Genomic DNA, 25634 nt, shown 5'->3' with positions numbered 1-25634 from the left:
CATTTCAAATTTGGAAGTAGAATGAACAATCTTGTCAAACTCGGCAGAAATAGCAAAGGCCTTAGTAAATCATTTCAAATCTATATTTAGAATGCCTTTGAATGAGATGGTGTGGTTTGAGGGTTTGGATTGGCCGACTTTAAGTGCAGAGAATAGAGAGTGGCTGGAAAAGAGGTTTGATTTGAAAGAAATAAAAGAAGTAGTATTCTCAATGGATAGGACAAAAGCTCTGGGCCCAGATGGCTTTACAATGGCTTTTTATCAGGATTGGTGGGATATCGTGGAGAAGGATTTTAGGTTAGTCTTCGAGGAGTTTCATAGTAGGGGAATAATTAATCCGAGCCTGAACTCAACTTTCATTGCTTTGGTCCCAAAGAAGAAAGAGGCATCACAACCTAAGGATTTCAGACCTATCAATTTAGTGAATAGCTTGTATAAAACAATTGCAAAAGTGTTGCCTCTCAGGATAAAGAAGGTCCTTCCCTCTATTATTGCTCCCAACCAATGAGCTTTTGTGGAGGGAAGACAGATCACTGATCAGATCATCATTGCAAATAAGAGTTTGAAGAGCTTTAAGAAATCTAAGACAAATGGAATGTTTTGCAAATTAGATTTGGATAAGGCTTATGACCTAGTGATTGGTCTTTTTTAGTAGAAGTGTTGAGAAGCTTTGGCTTTGGAGAAAGGTGGTGTAAATGGATTTGGGGTTGTATTAGGACTTGTCACTATTCTATCTTGGTGAATGGAACGATGGTTGACTTTTTTCCTGCTCTGAGAGGTATAAGACAAGGAGACCCACTCTCCCCTTTTCTTTTTACCCTAAGTGCTGATGTACTTGGGAGATTGATACATAGATTAGACTTGAGGAATCTAATAAAATGGTGGCAAGTTGGAAGGGAGGAAGTACCACTGACACATCTCCGGTTTGCATGACACAATTTTGTTTTGTGAGGGTGAGAATATAAGTTGGATCCGGAATTTAAAATTAGCAATACAACTCTTTGAGCAGATGTCTAACATCAAAGTGAACTTTGATAAGAGTTGTGTGGTGGGGGTGAATGTGGAGGAGAGGGAGTTAAGGAATTATACAGGTGTGTTAAATTGTGCAATCTCAAATTGACATTTGACGTACTTGGGCCTCCCATTAGGAGATAATCCTAAGAACGAAAGCTTTTGGACTCCGGTAGTGGAGAGATTTGAGAAGAAGCTTGTGTCTTGGAAGAGAAATTATCTTTCCTTAGGTGGGAAAGTTACTCTGATTAGGTCTACCCTAGCTAATCTACTTGTTTACTATTTGTCAGTGTTTAAGATCCCTACTAAGGTCTCCAACTTATTGGAAAAATTAATGAGGAATTTTCTGTGGGAGCCTGAAGAGGAGAAGAGATATCATAGGGTGAGATGGGAGGTGGTAATTAGATGTAAAAAACTTGGGGGCCTTGGGATTGAAAATATCAAGAAAAAGAATATGGCGTTGTTGGGAAAATGGTTGTGGAGGTTTGTAGTGGAAAAGGAAAAATTGTGGACAAAGATCATGGCTAGCATACATGGGCTGGAAGACAACGGCTGGGATTCTAGAATTGTGGCAAGGGCTACAGCTGCTTCTCCGTGGAAATCCATCCATGATCTGCTTCCAACTTTCTCCCCTTGGATCAGGTGCGGTGTTTAACTCTGGTAATCGTATAAAATTTTGGGAACATCTTTGGTTGGGGCTTCACCTCTGAAGGACCAGTTTCCCTCCCTATATGCTCTGTTAGATTTGAAAAATGAACATATCTCTTCTTTTTTAGGTCCTTCAGACTCCACTTAAGGTTTTGGGTGGAACCTTGGCCTGCAAAGGGCAATTAAGGATATAGACTTGGACAGTCTCTTACCTTTGTTAGCCATTCTCGAGAATTTTTTCCTAAATCCTAATAGGGAAGACACCAGAATTTGGACCCCTTCCACCTCAGGAACCTTCTCTTGTGCTTCGTTTTTTGAAACCTTAACTCAGTCATATGTCCCTCCTGGTTTATCCTTCCCAACTAAGGAAATTTGGAGCAAGCCCATTCCTCCTCGGGTTGGTATTTTTTGTCGAAAATTTTTCCTGAAAAGAGTAAATACAAATGATCTACTTTAGAAAAAGAGACCCAATTATTATTTGCATCCTAATAGATGTTCTCTTTGTAAAGATGATGGTGAATCTGATTACCACTTTATGGTTTCTTGTAAAGTTATTAAAACTATCTGTGAGTGGATATTTTCCCACTTTGGGTGTTCTTGGAACCCTCTCAAAAGTGTCCAAAGTTTGTTCTCCCCTTCGTTTTTCAGATGGCCTAAGAAGCGAGGAAAGATGATATGAAGGTGTATTAGGGCAGCCATGTGTTGGTCTCTGTGAGAGGAAAGAAATTCTCGAATTTTTTTAGATAAGGAAAGATCCCTGGAAAACCTATTAGACCTAATACTTTTAAGGGCTGCCCACTAGCTAAAAACTACAGAATTGTTTTCAAACTTTCCTATAGCTGACCTGTTAAGAAACTGGAAAGAGATATCAACCTCTACTTTGTGTAAGAGGACTCTTAGTCCCTCGTGGTCCCCTCCTCCCTCTGGATTTATAAAATTGAACTTTGATGGCAGTAACCTAAGGAATCCAGAGCCCTCTGGGATTGGGGGTGTTTTCAAGAATGAAAAAGGGATTGTTATGGCCTTGTTCTCAGGCCCCATTGGAGAAGGTTCTTTTAGGGCTGAGATCCTTGCAGCTATGGAAGGAGTTCAAAGAGCAAGGGAACTAAATATCAGTTGGCTGATATTGGAAGGCGATTCAAAAGTGGTGATTAGCTGGTTGAAGAAAGAGGGCAATGGTTTGTGAAGCTACAATAGTGAAAAGAAAAAAATTGTATGGTTGTGTAGGGGCATTGAGATACAATATAGCTAGGTGAAGAGGACCACTAATTCTTTTGCAGATGGGTTGGCTAAGCAAGGGGTGAATAGGGAGTCTATCTTTTAGGCTAATTTTTAATTTCCTTTCATTGTAATGTGTTGTTGGAGAGCTAAGACTTTTTATCTCCCCCTTATTGTATCTAAAGCTTCATAAATTTTCTCTTAATTAATAAAGTTTCTATTATTGATAAAAAAAATCCACTTTTTTTTACACCGACCAACTTTGAGTCTGAAAGTTTACACACAAACTTCACTCTTGTTTTAAATGCAAACATGTCTAGGAATTCATGCTTACTGTCATTTTCAATACACAAGTACATTGTTATCAGAAGCCTATAAAACCGGACCAGAGTGCATAAATGCATTGAGCCTACATTTGCATTCCTTAATCCTTCTCAAATAAAGCCTTAGTTATAATTAATTCAAACTCGTATTTTGGCCCTATTCATCTACAGGTAAACTTCGGGGGGAAGGGGGGTCAATGGGAAAACTAACTTTTCCATGTAAGGGTGTCAATGGATCGGTTTTGAAATGGACCCCCGTCCAGTCCAAAATCAATTTGGACAGATTAAACGAACCAAAAAGACATTGGATTGGACCAAGTTATTTATTGGATTGGAGCAAGACATTGGATCAATTTGTCCAGTCCAAAATATTTATTAGATTGGATTAGACCTAATCCATCCATATTAAATTTATATTGGGTTGAGTTGGATTAAGCCAATATCTGGTCCAAACATTGAAATGGACCGGTCCAAAATAGTCCAAAATATTCATTGGATTGAATTGGACCTGATCCATTTATAATGGATTCACATTGGACCGGATCGGATTGGACCAAATTCAGTCCAACTGACACCCCATTTCCATGTTCTTTTATTAATAAATGTAAGATCAAAGTAAAACAACTTTCGTCTAAGCAAGTTATTTGACAACTTACCCAAAAAAAGAGTCTTACCCTTCTCTCGGGTGGATAAGCTATTTTTCCACTTGGAGAGAAAATTGCTAAAATTAATGAAAAAAACTCCCCATTAATAACAAAAAAAAAGTATGAGAATAAATATTACTTGAGAAACACTTAACCACATTTACGTAAAAAATGGGCTTAGTATTATTATGGATTTGTAGACATTTTTAATATATTTATAAATATCCAAAGCATATCATGACAACCATTTAAAAATTAATCAATACAATATTAGTATATTACCATAACAATATTTTGAACCTTACCTTCTGCGAGGTCATTCAAAACTAAAAGGCTCTAATACTAATGCACAACAGCATGGATTATGAACGTAGTTCTTTAAAAAAAGTATTTACTAACTTATCAAAAACATGGTATTTACTTAGTAAAGTGGATGGTTTAGGGCAAAGCATATGACCAAGTCTAGTCTCACAAGGTGCTGTAAACATCAGATTAGACCCGGTTCACTGCAACAGCAAAGTGACATTCATACAAAAGGTCGCAAGAATGGTCTTGGACGCTTGGATAGGTCTAGTTTTGCTACTTCATTTTTCCCTTTCTTTTTTATATTAATATAGTCAGCCCAACATTAAATGCTGAGACAGTTATACAAGTTCTGCAATATACATTGTGTTGACAGCCAAAAGAATAAAAGCTTTAGAGAGAGAGATTGGTGAGATGGGAAATCCCTCCTGTACATGCTTCCAGGTGTAACCAAGCTGCGTATAACCAGTGAATCTGACCTCTTGTTGGTAAGAAAAAAGAATATGCACAATTATTGTACAGAGCCTTCGCTTGCTTCCCTTCTGTTTCCATGTGGTGGTCACAAGATCAAACCCAACCACAAGGCCACATTTCCATTGCTAATACTCTTAAATGTCGAGCTTGCACTCCACTGCAAATCCAAAAACAATCTGGGCCCAACACCAAATAATATTCGTCCAAAATTTTGGTCTCACTTCTTTTCCCAAATTTTATCAAGTTGAAGACTGGCTAGGAGGTGAAATCTCTTCCTCCACTCCTGCTTTAAAACCAGGACTGTAATCATACAGAGGGTAGTCAGTAGGTTCAGAAGCTACTGCTGCAGCTGCAGTATATGCAGGTTCAAGGTTGTCATTTACACTCTTCTTCGGCCTCTTTGGTCTCTTGGGCTTCTGTTGTTGCAAGTCTGTAGTCCTCTGAAGGTCCAACTCGTAGTCCATTGAGTTGGGTTCATTAGCTCCAATAGAAGAATCACTGTTTTTGGGAGCTTTCCGTGCTTTAGGAGGTGCATGCTTGTCGGCGTTGGCTTTCCTCTGCACACAGATCATTTGTGTAAAAATAGATGAAACCTGCAATTTAATGGGGAAACTTTGGCTGTTTGGGCCAAAACAGCCTATGGTCCATATTGATCTGAAACAAGATTAGCTTCATGGTTGTCAAAACTGGACTGGACGGTCAGACCACAAAAATCCAGAACTGGTCACCTGACCAGTTCCGTTTTACCCCAAAACCGCTTTTTGGCCAAAACCATTGATTTGGTCAGCAAATCGCTGACCCGGGCGGTCCAACCGTCAACCAGGACAACAGTTTTTGTCCTTTTTTTATTTTTAAAATTTTTATTGTCAGAGCGGGCCACCCATTCGGACCAGATGGTTGGAACGTTCAACCCAGGAACCAGACAGCAGAACAGTTCCCTGCCGGTCCGGTTTTAAAAACCTTGATTTGCTTAGTAATAAATGATTTCATTGCTCTGGTGCTACATTATTGTATTAGCTCATTGAGATTGATTGCATAGAAAAAGAACATGCACCAGTGCCATGACCTCAGAATATGGTCTCTATTTCATTTATGTATCTACTTAGTGGTAGGGATTGATGATAGATTCAGTAAGCAAACCTTTTTGTTACTAGCCTTGCCACCCTCCAGTTCAGAAGTGGACCTATATCCAGCACCCTGTGATCCAATGTCTGCAAAATCTTCCAAAGATGCATCCCCTTCTGCATCTAGTCGTATGGCCTTTGTTCCACGTTTCTTCTTCTGCCGATCCTTACTCTGGCAGGGAAAAACAAACAAGAATAGAATAATTTCGTAAATTTCATGCCTTGCAAGTTGACTCCATTATTCAGGGAAGATGGGGTGATCATAGACCGGGCAGATCTAGGCCTAGAACCTAGGATGCTATGTCTAAAGGAAAAGGATCTACAAGCTTAAATAGGAAGAACCAAATAAAATCATCAAGCAAGACCTGCACATTTAAAATACAAAGAATAACAATCTAGACCTACCTGTAATGGAACTTCTCTCAATTTTTGCTCCAACTGGGCGTCATCAAGAAGCAAGGAAACAACATCCTCAGGAGCCAATAGATCGCCTTGAACATGGCCACCAGTCATGACCAACTGCTGCACAGTGTTTTTCTGACTCGCTCTTTGCAGAATCTTTTCTTCAACTGTCTCCTTACAAATCAACCGATACACAGTAACCTATACAGCAAAAAATAATGTCCAGTTACAAAGGCAGTTGTCTGGCAAATGCTCAAATATGTAATACCTAAATACGCACATAAAACATACTAGAAAGGGAGCATCTTGTGTCTGGCCAGTGGCTACATAGGAGTGATAATAAAAGGCGTGCCTAGGCGCACAAGCGAGGCGCATTTTGGGGTATGCGCCTCACCCAGGTCCTAGGCGCACCCCTTTCAAAAGGCACACCAGCCCAGGCGTGCACCTTTTTAAAATTTTGCGCTTTTTGCTTTTTTTTTAGTCTAACGGCTAGGCGCATACCCCCTATTTGCTAATGTTGTTCATTCATTTATTGCAATAAAATATCTTCTTAAAAGGCAATGAAAGTTATAAAATCATTATTTTTTATGTGAGAAATAAGAATTTCAGACCCTAACATAGACTTATTCGGGCTTGCCTCGAGGGGCATGCTACAAAAGCGACTCATAGAATCAAGAATGCAATATGTTTTACATCACATTAACTACTCAGGCGCAAATTGGCCCTTGCGCTTTTAAAACACCGATATTATTAGGACCTATGTGTGAGGGTTGGGGCCTTCATAATTTGCTACCAGTCATGCTTCAAGAACCAGGACAACATTGAATGGGTTCCATCTAAAAATATGCTCATGTTAGAGATCAGTTTAAATAGATGGCCTTTTAAGTTTTAGCCATCTACAAAAATGCTGGTCCCAGCTATCTGGGGTTTTAGAAGGGGTAGAATCATAACTGTCAGCATTTTTTTATCCTCTACAAGCTAATGTTTGGCCCAGCCATTCTTTTGAAAGGTATCTATTTGATGGTGCACTCAAATGCTTGAACAAAAGTGAACGAAAACGATACCAATACTATGTTCTTCAAATAACTTGAGTGTTTTGTTTGAACAAGTTCAAGGGAATAAAAAGATTAAAGATAAGAAAGAAGTGGAAAAAATTCAAGGGAAGAAAAAAAAAAAGAGGCAAGGTGATAAAGAAAAGGGTTCGACTATGATACCAGAAAATTTTCCGGCATCATGTCTTTACAGTAGCATAGATTTTTCCTAAAGAAAAAGGCTTCAATCATCCAACAATGAAGTCCAAGAGACAGAATTTTAGAAACATTACACACAACAATATTTCTGGATTGTACTTGGCTTTGGTTAGTTCCCTGATGATGGGATAAGAAAGTTTATCCCCCCTCTGCATTGTACTTGGCTCTTTCTTCTAAAGTTTACTCATTATTGATCAGAAAAAAAACAACGACAATATTTCTGGACAAGTAATTGTCTTTCCCTTTCCCAAACCGAGAGCTGATATTTTACAGGATTTATTGAACTGGAAATATAGGCAAGTATAGATCATGCATCTTCAAAGAGAAAGTGAGCAGAGGTCCACAATCCAAGGGCTAACTACATGATTGAAGTTTGTTTTAGTTTAATAAATAATTCAGCCTGATTTCCAAAGATCTACATTCATTAATGGGATTCCAACAGTCAATATTTGTTATTTATCCCTTTTTCTTAGATTTTTATTATTTTGTCCATGACATCTACCAACAGACCACTCTTAAACTACGCAAATAACAAAAAATGACTACATATAATCACATTTGACCAACCTTCTTATCATCTTTGAAATGATTCTTTAAAGGATCATGTTCTGGAAACTAGTACAGAGTTCTTAGATATTCCTTTTTTATATATTTTTGAGAAAGGGTTTCTTAGATATTCTAGAATGCGGTTAAAATGTTGTGCTATGTGTGGCCTCTTGTTTCTTGAAGTGCAGTAATGTAGTTGTCTACATACAAAGTTGCTCTATTGCACCAAGCAGAAGAGCCCAAGAAAGGGAAACATGTCACAAGCAAATGGTGAAAAGAGGATCTGGTGAACCATCAAGCCAACAAGTGTGTGCTGTTGGTATTCATAAAATCTGAGTAATAGACGTTAACTAACCTCCTTGGTCTGGCCTAAACGATGTGCTCTATCCATTGCCTGTAGATCCAGGGTGGGATTCCAATCACTTTCATAGAAGATGACAGTATCAGCAGCTGTCAGGTTAATACCCAATCCACCAGCTCTGGTACTTAGCAAGAAGACAAAAATGTCACTCCTGTATCAAGAGAGAAGTCACTTTTTGGTTATTGTCAACTCTAAACAACTGCCATGAATCGTGATGATAAGGAAAGCAGAAATAAAAACCATGATACTAGCAATACCCACCGATGCTGGAAATCTCTGACCATGTCTCGACGATCCATGATAGTGGAGGACCCATCAAGTCGAAGATATCGATATTTCCTATAATTCATATAGTCCTGCAAATAAATATATGGAATCATCACCAACACCAATTCCAAGAAAACATCAAAAAGGTGGCTAAACAAAATATCAGAAGGAAACTAGTTCCAGAAGGCAGAATAATCGCAACATTTTCTCCAGGCTCTGAATGTATCAAGGCCATGGAGTGTGGTGCAGCTTGTGGCCCGAGTTAGAGCAAAACTACAAAATGTATATGCACCATAAGACGAATCTTGTCATATGATGATTCACACAAATAAATGCAACTTAGTCTTTACATCACAGCACAGGATTGGGAAATAAAAAGAACGTGTTGTATTCATCTCAGGGATAACTACATCTTGGGATTTAATGGGCCCTGCACTGGAAAAGGTATTAGAGACCTTCACCAAAAGCAACACTTATCTCCTATCATTGTTCAAATTGCTAGATGAAATTCCTGAATCTTCTCAAAGAGTAGCCTTTAATATTAGCCATCCTTGTAGGAGCAGATGTCCATGGTGCTATCTGCCTATCTCAAAATACCAGTGATTAGAAAGGTGTGCCTTAGGAGCAGGTGAGGCGCATTTTAAGGGATGTGCCTTGCCTAGGCCCCAAGTGAAGCACCTTGAAAGGGTGCACTCCTGGTGCACCTTGAAAGGGTGCACTCCTGGTGCACCTTGTGCTTCAGCCTAGGCATGCACTTGGCGTCTTTTTTATGCCTAGCGGCTGGGCCAGGGGTGGAGCCCCTGGACCCCCAACCAAACCCCTTGAGGCAAGCCAGGGTCTTAAATTCTTAATCCCTATGGAATATATATATATATATATATAATTTTAATTCTCTTTTAGACATATCTTTTATAAGAACGAATGAATGATCAACATTAGCAAATAGGGGGTTCTACTTCACTCCACTTCGTTCACTCATTGAAGCTCCGAGAACCCCTATTTGTTATTTGCTAATGTTGATCATTCATTTATTCTAATAAAAGATATTTCTAAAAGAGAATTAAAATTATAAAATCTTTTTTAGGGATTAAGAATTTAAGACCCAATATAGAGTTGGTTGGGCTTTGCTTCAAGGGGCTTGGTACAAAAATGGCTCATAAAATAAGGAATTATGTTAGTTATTTGAAATAATGCAATTGGGAAAGAATTGAAAGCTTGACATGCTTGAATATGTTTTATATGTTACTTTTTACTATATTTTTGCATTTTCACTTTGATTATATTTTATTTTAATTTGAGCTAATAGGCTTTTTAATATATTTATTTTAAAATTAAAGTTTGCTTTTTTTAATTAACATTATTTTTTATATTTCTTAGTTTATTTTGAATTTAACATTTTTTGCAGTTTTTATTTTTAAAATTCTGTGCCTTGCTTCAAAAAGGTGCTTGCCTCACCTTGCATCTTCAGCATAAAATGGCCTTTGCACATTTTTTTGTCCCTTGTGTTTTTAAACACTACAAACTACTTAAATTACAAAGAGAGAAGGTAACAACACCTATCTAGTACCCCCTATTAACACAGATTGTGAAAGGCTGCCTCACTTGGACAATCTTTGGTTTCGGTAAAAGTTGTTCCACCACCACAATACAGCAGGTAATTTTCACAAGTTGCTTACATTGAACCACCTAAGCAATCATGAGATAGGGATGAAGAGATGTAATCCTCCAAGACAGTTTTTCATCATATACACCTCTCAAACCAACTATAGCTCACTACATTCTCCATGGATTCAGAAGGGAGGAAAAGATCACTGTAGAGCTGAATAGTGACTTAAGAAATGGGGCATGCTCATGTATTATTACTGGTAGAACTACAAGCCTAACTCAAGGTAAAGTTTAGATGGCTGTGAGCCTGTGACAGAGATTTGCCAAGGTTGAGAGCAATATTGTCATTTGAATATTCTACGGTGTTGCTACTAGTCAGACTGAATAACCAGCAAATTGAAAAGGAACTACTAATACCTCAAGAATATTTAACATTTTTGTCATTTGTGCAAACAATAGCACACGGTGGTTTTCAGCTCGCAGGCGCTTTAATAAAATATCCAGCGTCTGAAGCTTTCCAGAGTCCTGATTAGAGGTAAAGTCAAAAAGTTGCAATTTTAATCATCAAAGCAAGACAGATATCATCAAAAAACACAAGATAAAATGGAAACAGAAAGGAGCAAATAGCTTTACTGTAAGCATCTTTGCAGGGTCAAAGCTTTGCACGGGAGGAGAAGACCCAAATATTTTGTATGTTAGCTGAAGAATGGGCCGTTCAACAGGTAGCTCAGAATCAATTTCTTGTACCAAATGATGAGGACCATCAGGCTTTCTAGGTCCATTACATTCTGATGTGCGTGCAAAACCAAAGAAAAGCCTTTTAATCCATGGGTGGTGTAATTCCTCTTGCATTTTGTATGCAAAGTTTCTATCGGAACAATGAGCATTTATCTGTCAAGACAACGAGAAATAAGTATGGTTGATCAAGCTATTTCTGCAAATACATGCAAAAACACGTTAAACTTACAGGGGGAGCTCTGGCTCGTGGGATGAAAGCATATGTTGAATGAAGTAGCTTGGTATTTTCTGCAAGCCTATCCTGATGAGAGACAACCAGGGCTTCATATGGGGCATGGCCAGGACCAGTTGCAAGTTTCCTTCTAAGCAACCTAGACTCAGATCTAGAGGGCATCAGTAACATCCTTGTAACAGCTCTAACTGTTCCCCTCTCGAGGTAACTATATTGAATATCATCGGCCTCAGATTCCATGAATAAATCCAGCATGTCATCTAAAAATTGTCTGTCACATGTCATAATGGAATGTAACAGCCTTTCCATAAAAGAACCATTTGCCTGAAAAGCAAACTCTTCTGGCGATAAATCCATCAAATGGGTAAAACCAAATGTTCCACTTTTAAGAAGGGAAGACTCATCTGATGCTTCATCTTCTGGAAGTACAGAATGATAAACATTCTCTGTAGAGAATATATTGAAAAGCTTCTGCAATGATTCTCGTTGGATGCCATGACCAAATACTGAGGGCATTTCAAAACTTTCAATGATTTCTCTATGAATCAACTTTGGTACCTAAGGAGAAAAGATATAAAAATAATGTATTATTTTGTATATTTGTAATAATCACAAAGGTGAATTACAGTTCCAGAAAAGTACCTTATAAGTTATAGGATTCCAACCACCAGCATAGTGTATGTCCTCCAACTCCCCAAAGGGAGGAGGCAGAAGAGGATTTGGGATCATTCCAAAGTACAGGTATGTGCTCCCCTCATTCCTTTCAAACAATTCAGGGTGGTTGCACACCTACCATTACACAAATAAATCAAAGAAATAAATGTTTGTATTCAACAACATGAAACAAACACCATACCACTGATTGAGAGCAAAAGAAGGTCCCTTTGTAGCATATTTCTAGTAAAAGAACAAACTGGGAACCCAAACAAGACTAATACGGTACCTTCCTCAGCTGGATGACAATATTCATGAGGTTAAGAATTTTCTTCTCATTGAGATGTCCTCGGCTTCCATCAAACAACTCAGCAAGAGATATCTTATTCTTTATAGCTTGATAAAACGCTTGCTGCCGAGAACTTAATTTGCAGTGCACTGTGACCTCTGTTTTTCCGGTCATCTCAGATATCACATCTTTTTTAACTCGCCGTAACATAAATGGCTTCAGAACTGCATGCTGTCAGAAAAATAATCACCAAGAGGTAAGGATCGGGAAAGGTACAGCATAAGGTAATTATAAGGCTGTCAACGGGTCAGGTCTGGTTTAGGACAGCCTATACCAGTCATGGACCGATTCTTTAAGCAGGATAAAAGTAAAACATAGACCCAGAACTGTCCCCAATTAATAATCGAATCTGAAATCTTTTAATATACTAATAACAATTACAACACTTTTTTATCGATGGAAAATCACATACACATACAACACACTTTTAATACTCATTTTTTATAACTACTATAATACTTGTAAGAAACCAGCTATCACAACTTATTTAAGGGTAATGGAAGAAATAACAAACATAATCAGAGACGAGAAACACAAGTATAAAGTAATATACATAGTGCAGGAAAACACAATGAACAAATGAAAGTAGTAATGTCAAAACTCATATACATTGGTATGTGCATGTTTTTAGAGGGAAATTTAACCAAATTTCATTAAAGAAAGAAGAGGTACATGATAAGATGAAAAAACCAGGGGAAGATCCCCAAAAGATTACAAAGGAGGAAGCCTGTCACTATACAAATTATCCAAATACACACCACATTTATACATTGGTAGGTGCATGTCATACCATCCCTCAGTAACAAGTTACCCAATTTCATTAGCCACTGAAATATCATAACTAAACACCCAATTTCACTAGCCACTGAAATATCATAATTAAACCTCCACTTACCAGTCTGTTAAGTTGATGTTCATTCAAGGTGCCTCCATGTTCTGCATGATTCTCAATGCTGATGAACACAAGGTTGAATGATGAGTGAACCTTGTCAGCTTAAGTACTCAAATTAACTAATGATTAAAAAAAAAAACGGCCAAGGGGGCACATACCCTTTTGAAAACCACTCATTGAACTGCTCATGACTGTCAAATAAGGTGGGCATTATGAAATGAAGAAGGGCCCACAGCTCTGCCATGTTATTCTGTATGGGTGTACCAGTTAGAAGCAAGCGATTTCTACAATTAAAACTGAGCAATGTCTTCCACCTTATACTGTAAAGCCAAAAAATTCAACTCAATTATACATAAATTAGAAGGCATAAGATAAATAAACTTCATATGATGGTAGAGAATTAAAAATTGTGAGGGATATGCTGAAACACTTGTCATCTACATGTGAATATTATGGGTGCTAATGTACACAATAAATGAATAATGCCACATACAACCATATAAATGTAACTCCAATGTAGATGCATACAAGAACGTAACTAAAAATAAACAAACTATAAGCAAATTAAGAAAAGTAATGTAAACCCTGAACCAAGAGAATCATGTCAACTTTTATCTGCAAATGTATCATAGTGAAGTTAGTAAATTAGAAGATACATACTCGGATTTGTATGAAAAAGCCATGTCAACTAAAAGAAATAAAGAAAAGAAAAGCAAACCTAATATATGGTCATAGCAGATTCCACATACTGCTCATGATTTTCTTCACTTCAGCTTTCTAAATATTGGTAATAATATCAGATATCAAGTACAGTGTAATTTATCACTTTTTCAATGTTTTAGAATATCAGCCTCCTGGAATTGTTGAGGTGAAAAAGGTTCTAAAATTGGCAGGTTAGATGGTGCTCAGTAGGAAACTGAAAGCATATACAAAATGCATCCAATAATACAAATATGTTACCTCTTCTCAAATAAAAATGTAAAAGAGAAGAGAAAATGCAAATTCTAATGAATCTAATCCCAACAAATCATTGAATAACACAAACAATTTAAGAACTAGCAGCAAAACAATTTGGACGATGAAGTTTTACCTGTTTGAACTTTTAATTGCTTGAGCTTCATCTAACACCATATATTGCCATTTCACACGACGGAAATACTTCTCATCAGATACTAGCAGTTGGTAGCTGGTAATCAGTATGTGGAATCCAGAGTCCCTGTAGGAAAAATACGAAAAGACAAAGAATCATGTAGTGAACAACTACACTTTGACACAAGAGAAATAAGGCATAATAACCAAAGGGAATAACAAATATGAAATAAATAACTAAATAAAATTAAGGGTCATTTACTAGAACACCCCCTATAGTTTCATGGATTTACTTAAACCAAGGTTCAAAATTTCAACATGTATCAGGCCATATCAGCTGATGCATATCGCATAGTTGTCAAGGCAATGCCTAAGCGGGGGCACCTAGGCGACAAGGCACCTTGGAGGCTCGCCTCGCCCAGTCGCCTAGCAGTTTTGTATACTGTCTTATAAAATATTTTTATATTGTTACTTTTTTGAAATTATAATTATAAAATAGACATTATTAAACAAAAATATTCATTTTTGTGTTTATAATCTAATTTATTTTTATTATTTTCTTATTTGTTAGGGTTTAATCAACACAAACATTGCTAACTGCTGTATTGAACCCTCAAAGACTTCAGAATTTGAACCAATAAGTAAGGGAAAAACTTAATGTTTTGTCTAATCAACACATTTCTTCCTCCACATCTCCTCCTCCTCCTCCTCCTCCTCCTCCTTCTTCTTCTTCTTCTTCCACCTTTTCTTTTCTTCTTTTCCTATAACAAAAATAGGGGTTCAGTCCCCATATTTTTTGAATTTTCTTTTCTTTCTTCTTTTTCTTCTCACAAATATGTTGACTTTCTGGACATAAACATGAAGTTTATAATTTTCTTATGAAAATTATGGGTTGTTATTAAGGAAAGATGGTTATAGAACCTAGGGAACTACCTAGGATATGTATTTTTCACTTAAAAAAATCCATTGCCTAGGCGATGCCTAGGCGCCCCGCCCCCCCTGTCGCCTAGCCTCACCTTGGCGCCTTGAAAATTATGATGTATCGTATAGAGAGCTTCCCGATACACCCCTATAGAGGGTGTTTTGGGGTCTGAGCTGGTTCAGGGGGTAGAAGGGCCTTAAACCAACCCCTCTGAACCAGTTGCAAAAGAAAACTAACAAAAGAAAAAACAAAACTGAGCCACAATACAGGCAGATACGTCCCTATTATTATGAACCTTGACTCAAACCCACCCTATTGTTTTCATTTTACTAAAACACCCCCTATAGTTTACAACCTATTTACTTAACTGACCTTTCACTAAGAAGTGTTTGTTTTGCCATTTGAAAATAGTAAGATGCCATCTAAATTGAGTGGGAAATGTTCAAGGGCATGAGCCCATGATTGTTTATTCCAAAATTACCTCTAACACTTCTCCATACAGAAAACAAATTTGATCAAATAGAGCCAAATAGAGTGATTGCCCATGTCTTACCAGGGGCAAAAATGGTATTTTCATTTTTTTATTTTCTTTTGATTAAATTAATTCAAATGGATGTTAGGATCAAAACTGTCATTTTCCGCTGTCATCTAATGGAAGGTCGATTAAGTAAATTGAGTACAAACTAATAGGAGGTATTTTAGTAAAACACAAACTATAGGGTAGATTTAGTAAATCCATGAAACTATAGGAGGTGTTTTAGTAAATGACCCTAAAATTGATGCACAGAAATTCCAGAGGAAAGTCAAGTGAGACCACAGTAACTGCTGAAAGATTGTTGTAAATTTGGTATTAATGCAACTGATTAACAACCTTCATCTCTCCATTATCAGATCTTTATTGTTTGGTCTTCTGAAGTTAATGATTATTACAAAGCAGGAAAAAGAAAAAGAAAAAAAAAAAACTCTAAGAAAGGGAACATCAACATTAATGGGCTCTAAGGTAGTGGCCAAAGGGCTTCCTCCTCAGTAGATTTTGAAAAGAGGACGGGGGAATCACAAACGTCTAGACACTCCACTTAGACACATTTTATAAAGAAGATACTATTCCTGACATTCAACAGAATTATTACTATAATTTGATCAGCAACAGTGATCAAGAATTTTATTTATATAGCATGGAAAAGGAACCTCAACATTCCACTATTTTGAAATTAAGACTGAGGACCGATCAGTAGTTTAAAAAGCACAAGGGGCAATTTGCGCCCAAGGTGCAAGGTGCAAGGTGAGGTGCATGCCATTTCAAAGAAAGGCACAAAAATACAAAAAATGCCAATAAAATTCAAAAAAATGCAAAAATAAAATAAAATATTAAACATAATATTATATTATTAATAAAAATATAAACTTAAATTTTAAAAGAAATTCTTTAAAGAACCTGTTATCTATAATTAAAATACATAAACATAACATGTAAAGCATATTCAAATGAAAATTTAAAAACAAAATCAAACATTTAAAACATTTTCAAGCATGTAAAACCCACAATCTCTTTTTTTCCACAATTGCATTACTTCAAATAGCTAATGTGATGTAAAACATCTTGCATTCTTGATTCTACGAGCCGCCTTTGTACCAAACCCCTCAAGCCAAGCCCAAACAAGTCCATGTTAGGGTCTCAAATTCTTAATCCTTAAACAAAAAAAAAATTTGATTTTATAATTTTAATAGCCTTTTAAGAAGATATTTTATTAGGATGAATGAATGAACAACATTAGCAAAAAATAAAGGCACACACACACAAACACACACACACCTGGGCTGAAGCACGAGGAACACCAGGCTCACGCCTTTTGAAAGTGCTACACCTGAGGCCTAGGTGAGGCACACACCTTAAAATGCACCTCGCCTAAGCACCTAGGCACACCTTTTAATTCACTAGGACCAATATGAAAAGAAGAGGCTTACATAGAGAAATGAACCACCAAAACATCACTGCGTTGACCCTGGGCTTGTTGCCCCCAATACCATGTTCCCATTTTTTATAGGAAACGGTAACTTTCATTAATGTTTAAGGAGATTAAGAACAACTTTCACCTTCATAAGCAAGGTGACCCCTCAACAAAAATTACAGATACGCCCAATAAAGGTTCTCCCTACTAACTCCTTGCGTTGCTTAAGTATCAGCCATCGCATTGGCTGATCTCTAATGCAATGGCTGATAATCATTTGAAGATCTTGTGATCCATCATCCATGTCAACAAGCAATTTAGATTAGCTGATAATCATTTGCTTCTTACAATAAAAAAATCTAAGGAGCCAGGGGCATTCCATTCTAGCCAGTGTTTCGTAATTCAGTGACCCAGATCAGAAATCAAACAATCTGGACTAAGCTGGTCAAATACCTGGTAGAATTGACTATTCAAATGATTGACCTTGACCAGGTCAACACAAAAAAGAATTGCTAAACTCAGCCTGGGTGTTGGATACCCAACTCATTTATGTTTTAGAACTTCAGAAGACAAAAACTAGATAAATGGAGAACTTAAGAACGAGAAAGAACCAATAAATCATCCTATCCAATCTCAGCTTTTCAACTTATGTGATCCAGCAAAAAGCAAAAGGACTGCAACATAGTTGTCAAGGCGGGGGACGCCCAGGCGACAAGGCGCCCTTGGAGTTTCGCCTCGCCTAATCGCCAAGCAATTTTCTGTAGCATATTATAACAAACTTTTATATTCTTATATTTTTTAGGTTATAATTATAAAATAGACATTTTTAAACAAAAATATTCATTTTGTGTGTTTATATACTAATTTCTTTTTGTTATTTTCTTATTTGTTAGGGTTTAATCAACACAAACATTGCTAAATGCTGTATTGAACCCTCAAAGACTTCAAAACCTTAACCAATAAGTAAGAAAGAACATAAAATGTTGTCCAATCAACACATTTTCTTCTTTTTCTTTACTAATTTTGTGTTTTTATATACTAATTTCTTCTTCTTCGACCTTTTCTTTTCTTCTTTTCCGATAACAGAAATAGGGGTTCAGCCCCTATATTTTTTGAATTTTCTTTTCTTTCTTCTTTTTCTTCTCATGAATATGTTGGAAAATGTTGATTTTCTGTACTTTAACATGAAGTTTATATTTTTCTTATGAAAATTATGGATATTTATTAAGGAAATATGATTATGGAACCTAGGGAACTACCCTAGGATACATGTTTTTACTTTAAAAAAATCTATCGCCTAGGCGACTAGGCGTCCCCCTGTCGCCTAGCCTCGCCTTGGTGCCTGGAAAACTATGGACTGCAATGGAATGTTTTAGTCAGAACCAATGGTGGACAACAGTGAGATATATTGCTGCAGCCACATTTGGAAGGAAGAAAGTGCAGACAGTCATATATAGAGAGTGTTGCAAATAGGAAAAAACAAAGGAGAAAGAGTATTGCAGAGATAGAAGACAAAGAGACTAAGATGGTAATTCAGAGTGAAAGGTGAGTAGGAATTGTAATTATATGAGTTTTGGAATTTGAGACTGATAGAAAGGGAAAACAAGCATGAGTAGAAAAATAACTTGAATAACATGAATATTTATAATCATTGCCCCTGCCTCAACGTTTGGGAGTCATTGCATCTACAAATTACAAATAGCATTTCTACTTAGAATATATTTAAATTATTTAGTATTTGATATCAAGTCAACTCAGCAGAATCGCAACTCAACTTGGATCTACAACCTTCCAATACTAAGTTTCCAGGTTTTGAAACACTAGCTCTAGATATACCCCAGCCTATCACTTAATTATTGCCTTGTACCATCAAGCCATTCCAGCCCATAAAATACGGGCTAGTTTCAGGCCTTCGAGTAGATCCATAAGTTAAGTCCTTTGGAAAGTACCTTCACCAATGTTTTTCCAACATGGTCTCTAAAGGAAAACCTGGAAAACCTTCCTTTTATATCTTCCACTTGTCTTTCAAATAAAAAGATGATGCACTCATCCAAAAAGAAGCAAAATAAACATTGCTGAGGCAGAAAATTACCTTCTATAGAGACGTTTTGGATTGATGTTTTTCCTAAGAATCACTCTTTCATTAAGTCCACCCCAGTATGGAAGTGTTTTTAAGTCAGGGCAGAAGCGACTAATCTCATCAGCCCAGTTGTTCAAAACAGAAGCAGGTGCAACAACAAGAAAAGGTCCCCATATATTTTTCTCCTACACAGTACAGCTAATTCAATTATTATAAATGAATACCATAGTTAAAGAAACAAAATTGTTAATTAATTACTAATTACCTCAGCTAAATGAGCCAAGAATGCCATGGCTTGGATGGTCTTTCCCAGACCCATTTCATCAGCAAGTATACCATTTAAACCCTGAAGCACAGAAATAGAAATTCTAAAGATAAAAACCAAATACCATGTAATGTAAGAAGAAGAGAAAATTTATTTAAAGATTGCCTGCAACCTGCTCATAACAATTAACCAGCCACTGCAGACCCTTTAGTTGGTATTCTTTAAGACAGCCTTTAAACATCTCTGGTGTTTGCACTGATGATGCTACAGGCATAGTTGAGCTGAAAGCAATGAGAGGTCCAATGTCTTAGACCAATATCAGAGGATACATCCATCATTCAATACAAGAAAAAGAAGAAAACTCACGGGTGAAGGAGATCTATGTTGCTAGATCCTGCAATAGAGGCATCATTTGGAGGGCCTTCAGTTTCAGCTGCCTGGCGCAACTTTTCACATTCACTGTCAAATGCGCTTGTTATCTTTCTCTGCTGGGATACTGCTTGCTGAGCTGCTCTTAAAGCTTCCCTTTTCAATTCAGCCTCCTCAGGATCCTCTTCCTCTCCTGGCTTGACTTGTAGAGAGCCCAAAGCTGCTTCTTGGTCATTCAGTTCCCCATCTCCTGTAGGTAAAGCTTCTGATGGTTGTGAAGTTGACTTATTTTGCATGAAATGGCTGTAGAGCTCTGTCTGCGATAATAGAAAATTGAGCCTCTGTTGCTGTCTCTTCGCTTCTCGGAGCTCCTCTTCACGCTTCAGAGCTTCTGCAGCTTCTTTTTCCTCTTTCTTCCTTAGTTCTGCCTGAAAGTAGAGGAGATGGGAATAATGCATTTAATAAAATGATCTCGATCAAATTCTCTGGCTCCAGATGGCGGTGATTGGTTAATGGCCCTTTCGTCTCAGGGTTGTTTGATAACAACAAAGGTGGCTGAACTGAAAAGCTTATTGATTTGTCTTTTAGTAAATAGGTTTTTAAGGAGGATTTGGGCTCCCCGAGCCAAAGTTGGGTAGATTACTATACCATTGAATATTTTATTGTTTAATTATTCTATCCACTAAATGACAAAGTACTAAGTCATTCAGTTTGGCAACTACAGTGTTATCAAACAGCCCCTCAAATTCTCCGATATCATGCATATGCTTATTTAAAATCCTATAGAATTTCATCCAAAAGACATTGCCTATGTCCAATATGTAACAGGAAGGAATCCACACATTCAAAAAAAAAAAAAAGAACATGACAATAAGTTTAATATGTAGGTAATTATGATGTAAGGCAATTCCATATGAATGAAAGCTAGCCTGATTTTGAGTTTTTTGGCAAAAAAATATGTAGGTAATCATATACTTGCTTATCAAAAAATATGCGGGTAAATATATACTTGAGGCTTGGGCAATGCATGTAAGAGTTTTAGTTGGTAGCCAACCTCTTTGCTAGACACCATCCAATTCCAACCCAGAGAATTATCTTTTTTTTTCAAAATTAAACTTTTATCAGTAACCAAATCACGTACATGCATAGCTAGAAAACACAAAGATACACATGCATGGCTGCTGTTTTATGTGATATATGATATATGCACAAGTAGATAAGTGAAATATGGACACAAGGTCCTTCATCCTTAACAGACCTCTTCCTGGATCCTCTAATTTGTTATAGCAACTGGCCCAACTTAAAGCAAAGAGTGTTTAATTGGCATACACCTTTGGGTAAGATTAGATAAACAGTCTAACCTTTGGGTTGTGACAGCACAAATGTGGTTCACCAATTAATTAAATTGTCTAGAGTGATGATATAGCCAACCATGCAAATAGATAATTTAGAATATAGTTTTCAATGTGGATGATGGCAGTGTTTTAAAAGCGCAAAATGCAAAAAAAAAAACACAAGGGGCATTTTGCACCCAAGATGTGAGGCACAAGGCAAGGCATGCACCTTTTCGAAGCAAGGTGCAAAAATGCAAAAAAGAAGAAAAAATTAAGAATTCAAAAAATACCAAAAAATCAAAAAAGAGCAAAAAATAAGCATAATATTAATTAAAGATATAAACAAAATTTTTCAAATCAATGTTTTTAAAAAAACTAGTACATCAAATTAAAATACATAAACATAACAGGTAAAACATATTTAAAAGGAAAATTTAAAAATAAAATCAAGCATAACATATAATACATATTCAAGCAATGTAAACCTCTCAATCTCTTTATTTTATTTTATTTTTTGCCAATTGCATTACCTCAAATAGCTAACGTGATGTTAAACATTATGCATTCCTGATTCTATGAGCTGCCTTCTGACCAAGCCCCTCGAGGCAAGCCCAAAGGCCCCAAACAAGTCCATCTTAGGGTCTTAAAATTCTTAATCCCTATAAAAGAAACAGAAAAATGCGCAATTTTTCAAAAGGCACATGCCTGGGCAGAAGCACAAGGTGTACCAGGCACATGCTTTTTGAAAGTGCTGCACCTGGGACCAAGGTGAGGCGTGAATTTGATTATCTGAACACAATAGCTGTTCAGCGAGCTATGGAACCAATGATAAGGTCCCACACCAGTAAAATACATGGGACCCGCACCATGTAGCTAGTGCACCTTGTGCAGCAATCCTTGTTCTTGAGGTGCATACCCCAAAATGTGCCTCACCTGTGCGCCTAGGTGCACCTGAAGCGCACCTTTTAAATCATTGGGTCATGATGGTACCAAAACTCACAATAGAAGTCACAAAATAGGACCGACTATGATACTAGAAAGGTATGATACCTAAAAACATGATAACCAATCAACTAGTATCATAAAAGTGGTAACCAACCAGCTGCTATTCAACAAAATTCAGAGGGGGGGTTCTGATTGGTTAAAGTTCTTTTGGTATCATACCTTCTGACATTATAGAAATTTCCCTCAAAATATTTTCATATATAGGATGGTGGGAAAAAAATCATGGCACCCATACCCAGATTTAACCAACTTAAACAAGTCGGCCCTTAAAAACTTCTCAAGCTCTGTTTTCTTTCTGGGACCGGTAACCCTCCTAATAGCACATAAAATGACCCTATTTCAAAATTCAAATAAATGTACTGAAACACACATTGGGCCTTCAAGCACACAGGTCTTGCCAAATTAGCAAGAGTTTAGGTCAAATGAAGATGACTGTATTCAGGTTCATCATGTGCGTACTACATGCATTGGACTTCACTGGGAATTACAAAGATAATTTTTTCTTAATTGTTCTTATGGGAGAATACATTGATATTATCATATATCATATAGCCAATAAAAAATGATATATTATAACAAAAACCATAATGTCAAAACAAAACCCAGCTAATTCTAAAATATAGGAGAATAATACCTGCTCCTTATCCACTCTTTTCCAAAATACCAGCATATCTCTAGCCAATTTTCTAGTGCGGATTGCTGCTCCTCTCATCAATTTAAGTGACCTACTCACCTTCAATTTTACCTGGAAACAAATACCATCTGTGAATAAAGTTTATGGGGGAAATACTTTAAGCACAACAGAAAATTGAAACAACATCTACAGCTAGACTGCAAATTAAACTTCACGTGCCTCTCTTTGGCATGTTTCAGAGCACCTCTTGGCATCAGCTAGTTGTTTCCTATGAAAATTAGTAAAGATCTTGTGATGTTTAGGAATGTCTCTTCTCACAATATTTACCCAGACTTTCCCAATCTTTTCCATCTCCTCTTTCTCAATCAAGGCTTGATCTTTCTTCACTATTTGCTTCTTTGGCAACCTGCGTTCAATGATCTGTTCCCCAAAGATAAAACTTGAATTTTTCTTTTGAAAAAGTAAAGAGAAAAGTTGAAGAAGAAAATAACCAAGATGGTCACACAAGCTGTTATTAACACAAAGAAAATACTAACCTCATAAGTGTCTCCTTTCTCCAGCACCTTCACATAGCAAACCTGCAAGGTACCCGCCTCAGACATAATAGACCGTTGTATTCCTCCAGCTGCCCCCTCTGGTATGGAAGATGAATCCAACCCAATATCACAAACCTGGAGATTGAACTTCTGAACTGAATTACAAGCTGACAGGGCCTTTAATCTCGCCTGAAGTGATTCATACTGGGGCTGCGGCTCACCCATCCCCGCCCGGCTTCGTGGCCCTAATCTTCTATCAGAGGCTATCATTGCAGCTAGAGACCCCAAATCGAGTGTACCCTTTAAGTAATACTCCTCCACACGAATATCTGAGAAGCTAGGCAAGTTCAAGGAAGTTGCCAGCTTATCATAAGTAGGAGGAATCCTATAAGTTATCCCCTCACCGAGATCTAAATAAGCAGAATCAATGGAGGAGGAGAACTTATCAGTCCCATATTCTGGTGTTAAATCTGACTCATAGTAGCTTCCAGGCTTAAGAGGACTAATGTCATTGTGATATTCTGATGGGTTTTCCATCCCATGTAACACTTTGTCTTCAGTAGCCAATTTCCGACCCTTGGAACCAAGATTACGCTTCAGAGCTGGCATTCCCATTCGGGTTGCTGCTGGATTGGAGGATGAGTCTTTGAACCTCACCCTCCTGTACTTCTGAATGTGCTCTCCAAGCATTGATCGATATCGCTCCTCCGTAATGTGTGTTCTGTAATCACCGTCTTCTTCCTCGTCGTTACTGTCAGCGTCTCTCCTAGCAGAAGAATTTGAACCAGCCTCAGCCTCAATGCATGCCCGTCTCTTCTTCTTCCTCAGGCCCACTTCAGAAGACCTCTCTAACAAAGTCCCATTCCCATGGTCCGCCATGGCTCCCCTACCTGTTTAACAAGCAACAGACAACCAGCATTGTGGACGTAACTCAACAATTGTCTGCCCCAAATCCTCCACACCAGCCCAATTGGGGGAAATCAAGTAAAAAGGTACTAATGAGTAATGACGCTAAAAAGAGCAAGGTTAATTGCAAAATATCAATATGCATTCAAGCCTAGAAACAAATGAATAGTCCTGATTTCCTGTCGGAATCTCAGAACATTTTTTTAAATGATAAGTTAATATATAGAAATCAACAATCTAGAAAAAATAGTGCCTACCTTGGCTATCTCTGCTCTCATCCTGACTACTATTCCCATAATTATCAAAATCATCATCTTGTTGAGGAAGTTGAAAGTTCATCAAAGACTACAATACAGCAACCCAAAAATAAAAACAAAAATAAAATACATAAACGTAAACCTCAAATTGATCAAGAAGATATATAAAGGAAACAGAAAAAACAAACAACACAAACACACACCCACCCCATAAAATCCAATTAAAATAAACTTTTAAAACGTATTTTCTCACAAACCCTTTTAAGCCCTAAAGGAAAAACGAGAGCTTTTGCCCCAATACCTTGTTCAGATCAGAAAACAAGTAGAACCCATTTCGAAGGAATAAAAACCCATATGACTAACCTCAAGGTTGAACAAATTGGAGTACGACAATCCGTTCTTCGAGTGGCGCTTGTGCTCCATCGATTAGGGTTGCAGTCTCTGCAAGACGAACCCCAATAACCGAAACCCTAGTTTCCGAAGGAGAATACAAAGTGAGATTCCTGAGCTTGTGAGAAAAGAAAAAAGAAAGCCTGGGGGACAAAGAAGATCTGAAATCGCATGGCTGGGTGGGAGTGCGCAGGATAAGTAAGAATAGAAGTGAGTTGTGGAAGATGAGAGAGAGAGAAAGAGAAGAATCGAAGAGACAGACGGTAAACAGGAAAGCAGTCCAAGGGTGCTAGCGTGCGCCGCTGCGTAATGTTCCTTAACCTGTACTACGTGTTCCATACGTTCGATCGCCACCAAGCTCCAACATCAACATTGCTCTCAGAAACAGAAACAGAGCTTCACAAAACAATACGCCTCTGATGTGATAGAGCTACGGTCTATTACAGCTGATGGATCCTCTTTTAAGATAATAAATACTACAGACCGTTAAAATTTCAAATATATTAGGATCAATGGTCAGCATAAAAAGCTGGGAGTGAATATATTTATTTTAAATAGAGTCCTGATTGGGTAACCCACGATCTGACGTGGCTAAATCCCTGCAGACGTGGCAGATCATCAGAATATCTCCTACTGAAATTTTGGCGCAATGAAGGGTTAGAGCATCATCTAGAAGACAGAACTATTCAGCCTAGAACTGCTTTAAGTCTGTTTTGCAAAATTTAGGCTGCGTTTGGACCTTAAATTGAGGTATAAGTACTTCTGAGCAAGTGTTGATGAAAGAAACACTTTCTGAGCGTTTGGTGAGATACTTTTTCAACCAATTTTTTGTTTTTTTGTAAACCCAAATTCCCGAA

The 25634-nt window shown here is 37.4% G+C and overlaps 1 protein-coding gene across 2 annotated transcripts; it reads right to left on the bottom strand.

The window, feature by feature from the left end:
* Positions 1-4418: 4418 nt before the first annotated feature.
* Positions 4419-25151, bottom strand: INO80 (DNA helicase INO80-like protein). 2 transcript variants are annotated; one of them, XM_010271368.3, is made up of 22 exons: positions 24751-25151; positions 24388-24475; positions 23225-24114; positions 22908-23108; positions 22689-22799; positions 19713-20143; positions 19519-19627; positions 19347-19427; positions 19094-19266; positions 14132-14257; positions 13200-13361; positions 13045-13102; positions 12090-12320; positions 11789-11935; positions 11144-11704; positions 10810-11067; positions 10594-10701; positions 8566-8660; positions 8299-8455; positions 6151-6348; positions 5762-5917; positions 4419-5178 (listed from the first exon to the last, which is right to left on the bottom strand). In XM_010271368.3, the coding sequence occupies exons 1-22, from the start codon at positions 24808-24810 to the stop codon at positions 4861-4863; spliced, it is 4719 nt and encodes a 1572-aa protein (XP_010269670.1). In that variant the 5' UTR covers positions 24811-25151; the 3' UTR covers positions 4419-4860. The 2 variants fall into 2 exon arrangements, with proteins under 2 accessions (XP_010269670.1, XP_010269671.1); XM_010271369.3 differs by lacking the exon at positions 24388-24475 and having other exon boundaries at positions 24751-24889.
* Positions 25152-25634: the final 483 nt, after the last annotated feature.

Source organism: Nelumbo nucifera, chromosome 2 (genome assembly GCF_055504915.1).
Source record: "Nelumbo nucifera cultivar China Antique chromosome 2, China Antique-T2T, whole genome shotgun sequence".
Classification (NCBI taxonomy): domain Eukaryota; kingdom Viridiplantae; phylum Streptophyta; class Magnoliopsida; order Proteales; family Nelumbonaceae; genus Nelumbo; species Nelumbo nucifera.
Note: the sequence above shows the minus strand (reverse complement) of the source record. Positions and strands in the feature narration are given on the sequence as shown.

Excerpts from the sequence above, each read along its gene's own strand:
- INO80 (XM_010271368.3), bottom strand. The coding sequence starts at position 24,810 with ATGGAGCACAAGCGCCACTCGAAGAACGGATTGTCGTACTCCAATTTG. Across the intron at positions 11,068-11,143 it reads CACGAGCCAGAGCTCCCCCT|ATAAATGCTCATTGTTCCGA; the intron begins GTAAGTTTAACG and ends TTGTCTTGACAG. Across the intron at positions 5,179-5,761 it reads GCAAGGCTAGTAACAAAAAG|AGGAAAGCCAACGCCGACAA; the intron begins GTTTGCTTACTG and ends ATCTGTGTGCAG.